At 43.1% G+C, this 12488-nt stretch overlaps 1 protein-coding gene across 1 annotated transcript in view; it reads right to left on the reverse strand.

Moving 5' to 3' along the window:
- The window catches only part of LOC119971629 (activating molecule in BECN1-regulated autophagy protein 1-like), a 520908-nt gene that overhangs the window by 188199 nt on the left and 320221 nt on the right, over positions 1-12488 (reverse strand). Inside the window, 1 exon segment of the mRNA XM_038807450.1 lies at positions 9646-9800. Coding sequence (XP_038663378.1) covers positions 9646-9800 — 155 coding nt within the window.

A 12488-nucleotide genomic window follows, 5' to 3' on the forward strand; every position in this document is an offset into this window, starting at 1 on the left:
TTCAGTAGTGTTATTTGTCACAGTCCTGGTCACACAAACAGAAGCTGCAAGCTACTCAGTGCTTGTCATAAAACACGCTGATGTTGTCTGCGAGGGTATCCTAACTTGGAACACCGGTTCATCAGGGTGTTTATTTTTGGTTTGGGAATGGTGTGAGGAGTCAAATGAAACTCCAGTGAGAATAAGCAATGTAACAATTATGAAAGATGATTTATTAATCAAAGAAAGGACAAATACACAGAAACAGGACTATACAACGCTAAGACAAGTATATGAATTACTAAATGCACACATGCAGTTTATGCAGAATGCACCCTTTCTCCAAAATATATCTACCATCCCTGATCACCTTATGACTTTTCTGTTTCCCCAAACAACATCCAAATTAAATAAATCTGAGTTAAAACCAGCTTATATTTTCAAACAATACATAGATGATAATCAAGTCTGGGAAACGTCTTGTCCTCGACCAGTGAAGATATTTAAAGGTTTCTGTACTGCTTTGGCGCTAAAACTTCAAGGTGGTTAGATGCAAATCCTGGTCTCCAGGCTGCCAGCTGGAAACTGACTTGCCTGATTCTGAGGCTGCTCGGTGTCAACTGGCCTCACTGTGACTGGGCTGCTCATTCTCACTGGGGTTTCACTGGACTCCACACCATTCAAAAACCAAACTGGCCTCCTTTACTTCTGAGGGGGGCTGGCTATTATACCATAATTCCTGTTTGATTCTGCCTTCTGCGTATTTGGCTGTCTGCCCCTATCAAATTCCTTGACTCTAGACATTCGCAAGTATGTACCGCATTGATCTCCCAATCGTCTCCATGAGCTGTTTCTACTAATAAGCTATTTACATCTGATTTAATCTCAATGCCTTCTCATCTTGTTACTGGGAGAGATACATTTCATTGGCCTTTTGATTACTGGCTACTGGTGTCACTCTGCAGGTTTCTACCTGTTGCTGGGCAGGTCACATCCTATTATGTCTTGTCAAATTTGTGTTAAAGCAAATCCATGGCAGTATTTCACAACTGAAATATTCTCCTCCGCCTTCTCCAGAATATGTTGCCTAAAAGCACATGTAAATTTGATGCCAGTATGTGCTACCTGCTATAGCCAATAAAGAAGAATGAATGGCTGACTACAGATACAACAGTCCTGATGTTCGGCCTTTGCTGAGAAATTATATTTTGGTCAGCAAGCAGCAGCACAGTTGCAATATTTAGAATCACATTCCTGAGTCACCTGAAGACCAGCAAAATATCCACAACATTTAATAACAAACTGCTTTTGTTTTTATTAAAAATTTCACGTTTTGCACCAATGTCTCCCGGACATCTATCTCCTGACATTGAAAAAGTGAGGGATTGGAAAATCAATATTGTAGCATCGTCATTTGTCAAAGGTTCAAACTCAGAGGAGCAGGAGTAGGCGATTTAGAGCCTTGAGCCTGTTCTGCCATTTGGTGAGATTATGGTTCATGTCCAAATACTTACCTTTGCCTGGTGTCTTTGAACATTACAAGTGGCTGCACTTCAAAGGTAGCTGTAAAGATGTTCAGTAGTCGAGAAAGGTGCTATATCAATGTAAATCTTTCTTCATGCCTTAATACTGTTGGTTAACAAAATCTAAATCTCAATTTATAGCTTCTAATTATTCATGTATCAATTGCTGCTTGCCCACTAGGCCCATTCCCCCACCCTATCCCTGTAACCGCACCTAACTTGCACATCCCTGGACACTAGGGTGCAATTTTATCATGGCCAATCCACCTAACCTGCACATCTTTGGACTATAGGAAGGGACTAGAGCACCCGGAGGAAACCCACGCAGACACGGGGGAAATTGTAAACTTCACACAATCACCCAAGGCCGGAATTGATCCCGGGTACCTGGTGCTGTGAGGCAGCAGTGCTAACCACTGTGCCACCGTGCTGCCCTTATGTTCTGTATACTCTATAACCATCTGAATAGTTTCTTGCTGCCCACCATGTCAATTCCCTTTTTTTCTGGGCTCAGTACCAGGTCCTTTTTATGACATGCATGTGAATACACATTTCAATAATTTGGATTTAAAGGTAGGGAGCATGATTAAGGAGCTTGCAGATGGGCACTTCAGGTGATAGGGATGTGCTGAGCGGAATCATGAAAGATGGCTCTTCTCCGGGAACTCAGAAAATCGGCACTCTTAGCACAAAAATAGGCTACTAAACCTGTTGAATCCCACCCCTACTCGCAAGACCACCACAACTACCGAGAATTGCCCAGGAATAGTTCGCAGACCCAAAAAGATGGTAGAACCAGCAAAAGCTGAGGAAGAATGAAATGAAATGAAATGAAAATTGCTTATTGTCACGAGTAGGCTTCAATGAAGTTACTGTGAAAAGCCCCTAGTCGCCACATTCCGGCGCCTGTCCGGGGAGGCTGGTACGGGAATCAAACCGTGCTGCTGGACTGCTTGGTCTGCTGTAAAAGCCAGCGAATTAGCTGAGTGAGCTAAACCAGCCCCTCACAGGATGTCAGCAACAGAAGCTAACTCTGTGTAAATTGGAGGAAAGGACAATTGTGCGAGACAGAACTGACTCGCTTTCAATCTAACTTTGAGCTCCAGGAAGGAGGGGGTGAGAGTGATAAGGTGCTGAGAAAGAGGAGGGAAGGGGGAGGATAAGTACTGCTCCCAGGGGAGGATCACTGCACCAGCGGGCAAGCCAGCGCAGGGAGGCACGGGCGGGGAGGGGGGTGGGGGTTTGGGCGGAAGCTAGGCAATGAGGAGGGGGGGGGGGAAGAGGAGAAAGGACAGGAGGGGCCGGCAAAAGAGGGGGAAATCAGGGGGTTGGTGGAAGGGGGTAGAGTGCTGGCCTCAACAGGTCACACATAGAACATAGAACAGTACAGCACAGAACAGGCCCTTCGGCCCTCGATGTTGTGCCGAGCAATGATCACCCTACTCAAACCCACGTATCCACCCTATACCTGTAATCCAACAACCCCCCATCCCTTAACCTTACTTTTTAGGACACTACGGGCAATTTAGCATGGCCAATCCACCTAACCCGCACATCTTTGGACTGTGGGAGGAAACCGGAGCACCCGGTGGAAACCCACACACACACGGGGAGGACATGCAGACTCCACACAGACAGTGACCCAGCCGGGAATCGAACCTGGGACCCCATGGTGGCAGCGAAAACAATAATGCCAGGCAGGCTCATCTTGGTGGGCCCCTAAATAAATGAAATGAGCGCAGGGGCACATCCATATCGAGTAAATATTAATGGTGGCAATCTTGGATGCCTCCTGGACAAAGGGGAACCCCGGAGGGCAGGGCGCAGCCACATGACCATTGCCATCTTGGACAGCCCCCAAACAAAGGGAAACCCAGGAGTTTCCGGGGCGTGGGTGAAACAGAAACCCCCCATCAGGATAGTCACCGGGAACGTCAAGGGGACGTAACAACCCAGAGGCTTCGCCCATCTGAAAAGTCTGAGGGCTGATGTTATCTTCCCCCAGGAGTCACATCTGAGAGAGAAGGAGCGACTGCGGGCAAGAAAGAGCTAGGTGGGCCAGGTGCACCAATCGTGTTACGGGAGATGGGTGAGGGGTTTAGCCATACTACTAAACAAGAGTAGCCATGATGTGGAGATGCCGGCGTTGGACTGGGGTGAGCACAGTAAGAAGTCTTACAACACCAGGTTAAAGTCCAACAGGTTTGTTTCAAACACGAGCTTTCGGAGCACGGCTCCTTCTTCAGGTGAATGTACTCCTTCATTCACCTGAAGAAGGAGCCGTGCTCCGAAAGCTCGTGTTTGAAACAAACCTGTTGGACTTTAACCTGGTGTTGTAAGACTTCTTACTAAACAAGAGGACAGCCCTCATGGCGACAAAGACGATTATGGACCCAGGGGGTGGTATGTCATGGTTAGCAGTGTCCTGAAAGGGGCACCAGTAATCATTGTAAAAGTGTACCCTCCCAACTGAGACAAGATGGAATTCATGAAAAAAAAAACATGGCAGAAATCCACGACCTAGACACAACAACTGATGATTTGGAGGAGGGGGAGGAGAGAGAGAGAGAGAGAGAGAGAGAGAGAGAGAGGGACAGAGGGACACAGAGAGAGAGAGGGACAGAGGGACAGAGAGAGGGACAGAGAGAGGGACAGAGAGAGGGACAGAGAGAGGGACAGAGAGGGAGAGAGAGAGGGAGAGAGAGAGAGAGAGAGAGAGAGAGAGGGAGAGAGGGACAGAGAGAGGGACAGAGAGAGAGAGAGGGAGAGAGAGAGAGAGAGAGAGAGCCATGGGCAGACAGAACCAGCCGCAAACCGGGGAAACTGATAAATATGGTGAGAGAGCTGAACGCCTTCATGGAGCAGATGGGGGTAGTGGACACCTGGAAGATCACACACCTAACATGAACAAACAAGCAAATTCTACTTCAAATAAAAGGGTGAACTTCACTTTAAATAATCGATACAACAAAGATATGTCTTACACAACAAGCAGCAACCACATCATTCCTTGCAGATATGTAGCACAATATGCAGTTTCAAAGTTCTCTAGCTCTCTTCTGGTATATCCGATCTCTCAAATGGGCATTCAGTCGATTTGGCCCGTGAATCGTATTTATCAGCAACCAAATTCCATCTCCGATTTTCAGATGGTTGTCAGCCAAAGGGCGCACTCCCCCAGTAACCTTTGTCATGGCACTCTTGATGGCACAGATTCACCAGAGACCCCTTGATCAGATCAGTTCAATAAATTCCATTAAAACAGTTTGGTCAATTCTGGCAAAACTGAGGCAACAGTAAAATTGCCCAATTCTTAATCCCTACCCGAACCCTATCTTTATATTTCTGTCCTGTTTACACACAGCTCCTTGAAAATGTGCCTTCTCCCCTTCACCTGCAGTTCTTCTTTGTAAGTGGCCATGTAGCTTCTGTCTCAACATCTTTCCTGTTGGTACTGCTTCCACATCAAGGGTTCCAAGAACACATGAACCAGTACTACTTCTTATCCAATAAAAATTACAACTGATCCCTTTATAATTAATGTAAACTCTCAAAAGTCATTTTCAAACATTCTCACAGACATTTTAAAGTTACAAATTTTCCTTATTGACGTGATTCCAGGTCAAATATCACGTAATGCATTTAGAAAAGGTTAACAAGGCAATGTGGTTCACAGTAAGGTACTGAGAAAGAGAGTGGAACTCAAGAGGTGAGGTGAGAGTGACTGTCCTTGGTGTCAAGGTCATGTTTGATTGATTGTGGCATAAAAGAGCCTGAGCAAAACTGGAGGCAATGGAAATCCGGGGGTATACTCTTCAATGGTTGGGAGTTATACCTAGCACAAAGGAAGATGGTTGTATTGTTGGTCAATCACCTCAGTCCTAGGACATGACTGAGTTTCTCAGAATGGTGCCTTAAGCCCAACAATCTTCAGCTCTGTCATCAATGACCTTCCCTCTATCATTAGATCTGAAGTGGGGATGCTCACTGATGATTGCACAATGTACAAGACCATTCACGATTCCTCAGACACTGAAGCAGTCTATAAAAGACCTGTACAACATTCATGCTTCGGCTGATAAATGGCAAGTAACAGTCGTACCACCTACGTGCCAGGCTATGGCCATCTCCAACAAGAGAGAATTCAAACATCTCCCCTTGACATTCAATGGCAATACCATCGCTGAGTCCACCACCATCAACGTCCTTCGCAGAACCAATATTAGTATGGACGACTGTGCTCTAAAATAGTGATTGAAGCATGTTGATGTCCATGAAAGTAAAGCCTTCCTGTAAATATTCAGCAACATCAGGAACAAAGATGCCATTGTGAATTACTTTTCACATTTACAGGTCAGATTGTAAATAAGAATGCGGCACTACTGTCCAAGACCATAAAACAATTATCTGTCTGAGAAACGAGTTAAATGGTCACAAGAAATAGGACTGAAGTTTGTTTCAGACTTTCAGGCTGCACTGCATTTCTTCTCCACTGCAGCAACATAAGCCCACCAATTTTTTTATACGATGACACAGGTTTTTGATGCTCACTTAATAATAAATAGTTTAGTTTGAGTTTTCCTATATTATTCCATATAATAATAACAGCATCACTAATGAGATGGATCCAGTAATCGTCTCAATTAAATCAGAGATTAAAGTATTTCATCTTGAGTAATTGGAATATTTTCATTGTCTGGCACAATTGATTAAAAACATACTAACCCAATATTATACATTAATCAAAATTTGTGACAAGGTTTGTAATAACCTGTAACATTTGTACATCAGTTTATTTCATGTTTTGATTAATGAAATATAATATACAGAAAACATTGGTGGGCCGAAGTGAAGAATGAACAAGGGACTAGAGTTGTCGGAAAGCAGAGCTCGCAAAGTATTGTGACGGTGAAGGTGCTAAGAGATAGGAAAAAACAAGACCTCCCCTGAGGCGAGGTGAGAGTGATTGCCCTTGACATCTAGGCAGCATTTCACCGAGTGTGACATCAAGGAGCCCAAACAAAACTGGAATTACTGGGTATTAGGGAGAAAACCCTCTGTTGGTTAGAGTCAAACCTAGCACAAAGGAAAATGATTATGGTTGCCACCTCAGCTCCAGGGCATCAGGTGGCACAAGTGATTAGCACTGTGCCTTCACAGCACCAGGGTCCCAGGTTCGATTCCCTGCTGGGTCACTGTCTGTGCGGAGTCTGCACGTTCTCCCCATGTTTGCGTGGATTTCCTCCGGATGTTCCGGTTTCCTCCCACAGTCCAAAGACGTGCAGGTTAGGTGGATTGACCATGATAAATTGCTCTTAGTGACCAAAAAGGTTAGGAGGGGTTATTGGCATACAGGGATAGGGTGGAAGTGAGGGCTTAACTGGGTTGGTGTAGGCTCGATGAGCCGAATGGCCTCTTTCTGCACTGTATGTTCTATGTTCAATGCTCAGGCATCCCTTCAGGAATTCCTCAGGGTAATGTCTGGGGTCCAACCATCTTCAGCTGCTTCATCAGTCATCTTCTTTCCATCATAAGGACAGAAGTGAGGATGTTCGTTGATTATTGCACAATGTTCTTCTCCATTCGTGACTCCAGATACAGAAACAGGTCATGTCCAAATACAACAAGACCTGGACATATATCTAGGCTTGGGCTGACAACTGGCAAACAACATTCGAGCCCCACAAAGATAATCTCCAACAGGAGAGAATCTAACCATCGCCCCTTGGCATTCAATGGCATTGTCATCGCTGAATCCCTCACTATCAACATCCATGGGGTTGCCATATAAATACTGTGGCTACAACAGCAGGTCAGAGGCTAGGAATTCTGAGGCGAGTAACTCAGCTTATTACTCCCATAGTCTGTCCACCATCTACAAGGCACAAGTTAGGCATGTGATGGCATACTGTCACCTCCCTGGATGAGTGCAGCTCCAACAGCACTCAAGGTCAACACGATTCAGAACAAAACAGCTTGATTGTTACCCTTTCCGCAAATACTCACTCACTACCAATGAACAGGAGTAGCAGTGGGCACCATCTACAAGACACACTGCAAGACTCCTTAAGTAGCACCTCCAAATCCACAATCACTACCATCTAGAAGGACAAGGGGAGCACATATCTGGGAACACCATAACCTGGATGTTACCCTTCAAGCCACTCACCATCCGGACTTGGAAAAATATCACTGTTCCTTCAGTGTCGCTGGGTCAATACTGGACCTCTGTCCCCAGCGCTGTGGGTCTACCAACACCTCACAGACTGCAGCAGTTCAAGAAGGCACTCATCCTTTTCAAGGATAAGAATGGGAAATAAATGCTGACCTAGCCAACTATGTCTACATCCCGCAAATGAATAAAATAAATTTACAAAATTCAATGGCATTGCCATCAATGAATCCCCCATGATCAACATCTTTGCTTGGGGTTACCATTAACCAGAAACTGGACCAGCTATATAAATATTGTGGCGACAAGAGCAGATGAGAGTGCGGGATTCTGTGGAGAATAACTCATCTCGCGACTCCCCAAAGCTTGTCCGCTATCTACACGGTACAAGTCAGAATATTCTTAATGCTCTTCACTTGCCTAGATGAGTGCAACTCCAACATCACTCAAGCAGCATAAGAATCAGTTACATTTCTTCTTATCTTCAGTTCGAAATAGCTGCTTATCCCACATCCCGTATCGGAGGAGAAATTCCCTCCAATTAAATACCGGACAAACTAAAGCCATTATTTTTGTCCTGCTGAAAATTCCCTTCCCTAGCTACAACTCCATCCCTCTTAGTGGCTATAGTCTAAGATTAAGTCCGTTTGTTTGCAATCTTGATTCCAAGATGAGTTTTCCACTTGTACCATCAGTAAGATAGCCTACACCCACCTCCGTATCATTGTCTGATGTCTCAGCTCATCTGTGGCTGAAACCTCCAGCATTCGTGGTATCGTTACTTTATAGTAGACTATTTCAAGAGCCATCTGTATTCTACTCTCTGTAAACTCAAGTTCATTCACAACTCTACTGTCCATGTCTTAACTCGCACCCAAGAATCGTTTTCCCATCAGTTTTGTATTGGTTAGCCTACAGTAGTTCCCAGCTAAACACATCTTGATTTTGAACTTTTCATTCTTATTTCGAAGCTCTTCATGGCCTTATCCATTCTGATCTCTGTAATCTTAACCAGCCCCACAACCTGTCAATATTTCTGTGCTCCTTCAATTCTGACCTCAATGCATCTCCAATTTCAATTTCTCCACCACTAGAGGCCATACCTTCAGTTGCCTAGGCGCACACAATGGAATTCCCTCACTCCACCTGTCTCCCTCATTTTCCTCCTCAAAGACACTCAAAACCCATCTCTTTGGCCAAAAGTTTGGTAATGTGACATAACATCTTTTGTGGCTTGGTGCCGTACTTTGTTTTATAATGTTGTGAAGTTCCTTGGGATGTTACTATGCTAACAGTACTGCATAAATACAAATTGTTGTTGGAGGAGGATGGGGAAAAGAGCAAAGGAGTGGGACAAACTAGAGAGTTCTGTCAAAGAGCTACCACAGGTTATTCTATGATCTACAAAGGACAATTAAGTAACTAATGAAAGGAGGTTCATCCTCAATGACACAGAGCCTGGAATGCAAGGCCATAAGATAAGGCTCCTAGCTTCACCCAGAACTGCTAAGTGGGTGATCCAACATGACCTCTTCAATGTCCCCACCATCACAGAAAGACTTGCATTTTTTTTTTTTAGAAAGCAACACTTGTACTTCTATAATGCTGTCCCAATTCACTTTACAGTCAATTAAGTACATTAAGTCCGATATTACCACAGTAAATACACTTCAAAAATACTACAGCTATTATCGGTTTGAACTAATATGCTATCTCAGCTGTACTTCATGAAGTTTACAAAGTGAAGAACATGACTGTTGAGTTGCTTCATTGAGCTCAGCAAGACTTTTCCTGTACGTTAGCCAATCTCTCACTGCTAGGAATTCAGCAACAACTTGAACAAAGGCATAACTGCAAAGACAAGCCAGTCAATCAATACATTAAAACTTGCTGTTCTCAGAAGGTAGCAAGATCCCTGCAGTTTTACCTGCTGGCAACAAACCATTAAATAGCTAACAGATTAAGACTCACTCTCATTGAGGTTTCTCCACCATGGGGTTGCTGCAATCGGAAGACTTGTGCCACCATATGTTCAGTGGAGGGGTGTAGCAGGATGCGCCGGGAGGCCAGGCCAACCATCACGTACTTTCCCATTGGAGACAAACTGACAGAAATAGCATTTGGACCTGAGGCGATAAATTAAAAAAGATAGTTTAGCTCTAGCTGCGAGTAGTCTTTCAAGCAATTATTGCTCCTACAGGTTATGCTGTACGATCTTAATTTTTCTTAAGCTGCTTTCCTAGCATGCCCTGTAAGATACACTCTAAATTATACAGGCTTTATATACGATGAAAATCCTTTGAAACACATAACTTGCTTTACAAAATCAAGGTATGAAAACTTCAGCACACTGAAAACATAGGTTCACCGGTCATAGCTGCAAGTTATGGCAGTCCCAGTGGACCAATGCCAAATAAATACTCAGTACATTAGAAACAGGAGTTAGAGTTGCTAAATCGCTGCCTTTTAAAGCAGACCAAGGCAGGCCAGTAGCACGGTTCAATTCCCATACCAGCCTCCCCGAACAGGCGCCGGAATGTGGCGACTAGGGGCTTTTCATAGTAACTTCATTCGAAGCCTACTTGTGATAATAAGCGATTTTCATTTAATTTCATTTGTTTTCTTTACACCTTTCTGATTTTGTTATTAGTCATTCCAACCTTCCAGTGATGACATTCTACAGGAAGAAACCCGGTCTATCCTTTCCTCAGCTAAAATTTTCCAGTCCTGGAAACATCCGTGTAAATCTCCTCTGTACCCTCTCCAGTGCAAGCACATCTTTCCTGTAATGGGAATTATACAGAAATGTACAAAGTACTTAAGTTGTGCACCAACTATTCGGTGTACAGTTCGGGCATAACCTCCCTATTGTATTATGTTCTATGCCTCTGCTAATAAAGGCAAGTATGGTGTATGCCTTAACAACCTGAGTGATCTATTCGGTTACCGTTAAAGATCTGTGGATTTACACTTCAAGGCCCATCTGTTTCTCCACACTATCCTGTATCCTCCCATTTATTGAATATTTCAATGCCTTATTTGACCTTCTAAAATGCATTACTTCACACTTCTCACAATTGAATTCCATTTGAAATGAAAAACTGAAAATTAAAATCGCTTATTGTCACAAGAAGGCTTCAAATGAAGTTACTATGAAAAGCCCCTAGTCGCCACATTCCGGCGCCTGTTGAGGGAGGCTGGTAAGGGAATTGCATCGTGCTGCTGGCCTGCCTTGGTCTGCTTTAAATGCCAGCTATTTAGCCCTGTGCTAAACCAGTCCCTGTGCTAAACCTGCCCCTATTCTGCCCAAATGACCATACCATCTTATTCTTCCTGCAGTCTAAAGTATTGTTCCTCGCCGTCAACTACACTGCCAATTATTTTTACCAGCCTGCTATGTGAGACCTGTTATATACTACTGGAGAGGGTATTAAACAAGAAATTATTGGAGCCCGTGATAAAAGTACTAATTGTGGATGACTTGAATTTTCATACAGATTAGATCACCCAAATCGGCAAAGATGGTCTGGAAGACATGCTTGCATAATAGTTTTGTAACAGTTTCCAGGAGCAATAACATTTTGGAACAAGCTAGGGATGAAGCTATTTGAGATATAGTATTGTGTAGGCAGGGTTGATTAGTAACTTCATTGTAAAAGATCTACCTGAAAATAATGATCATAATACAAACTTAATATGGAATTCAATTGTAAGTGACATACTCCAATCACAAACAAGAATCTTAAACATAAAACAAAGCCAATTTGGTTTTAGGGTGGAGCTGGCTAAGGTTAACTGGTAAATAAATAGTGAGAAACATATAAAGAAACAATTAAAAATTATGTATTCAACAAAAATACATTCCATTGAAGAACAAAACTCAGCAAGATCCATCCGTGGCTTAATGTTGCAAAGAATAGTAGTAAGTCTGCGGATTGGGTGTGTTTCAGAAAGCAAAGAAACACTAAAAGATTGATAAAAAGGAAATTGAGAGTAAACTAGTCAGGAATATTAAAAGTTTGTCAGAGCATTTACAAGTATAAAAAAAGAAATAAATTTGCAAAAGAATGTTGGTCCATTTGTAATTTTAAACATCAATAGTTAAATAGCAACACTAAGTAACTTGCATTTATATCTCTCTCTTCAGATACAATGCCGCAAGAGGGGCATTAGAGGCTATGGACCTCCACGTTAATCTTGCTCTGGAGGCATAAATCATCTTTGTTGGTGGCACATTCATCCAGTCTGCAAGGCTCTTCAGAAAGATTATTTTTTATCCGCCTCAATTGCTTACCAGCGATCTTTTTCGTCAGTATCAGACTTTGTAAATAATTATTTCTTCCTGTTCCTCAGTAGCATAGTTCTTTTGGTCTCAAGATTTTATCAGCACTTCTGCATTGATATGTGTGATTTGTCCAAGATGCCTTCATTATTCACCTCAACTACAACTCTTTCAGCCTCAAATCTTCTCTGCATTGCTTCACCGATCATCCAACACTCATTCTGCAGTCCAAAATTCTCAGCTTCGTTTTCATGGCTAATTTTGAATTGATCATAATCGTTTTCATTTTTTGAAATGCACCTTTGGCCATTCCAGTCCTTCATCTTATTTCTTGGTCTCACTGTCCATCTGATGATAACATACTTCGGGTAACAAAATATGTCGACCTGTGCAACCTTTAATTCTTTACTATGATCTTACATTCTGTTGTGACTTATATTGTTTTCATACAATTTATCCTCAGCCCTTGCTTCTCACTTCCCCTCACTACTCTAACTAAAATCTTTTGCAGTTTCTCTTCAGAGTTGGCAAT

The sequence above is a fragment of the Scyliorhinus canicula genome, chromosome 9 (genome assembly GCF_902713615.1).
Source record: "Scyliorhinus canicula chromosome 9, sScyCan1.1, whole genome shotgun sequence".
Lineage (NCBI taxonomy): Eukaryota > Metazoa > Chordata > Chondrichthyes > Carcharhiniformes > Scyliorhinidae > Scyliorhinus > Scyliorhinus canicula.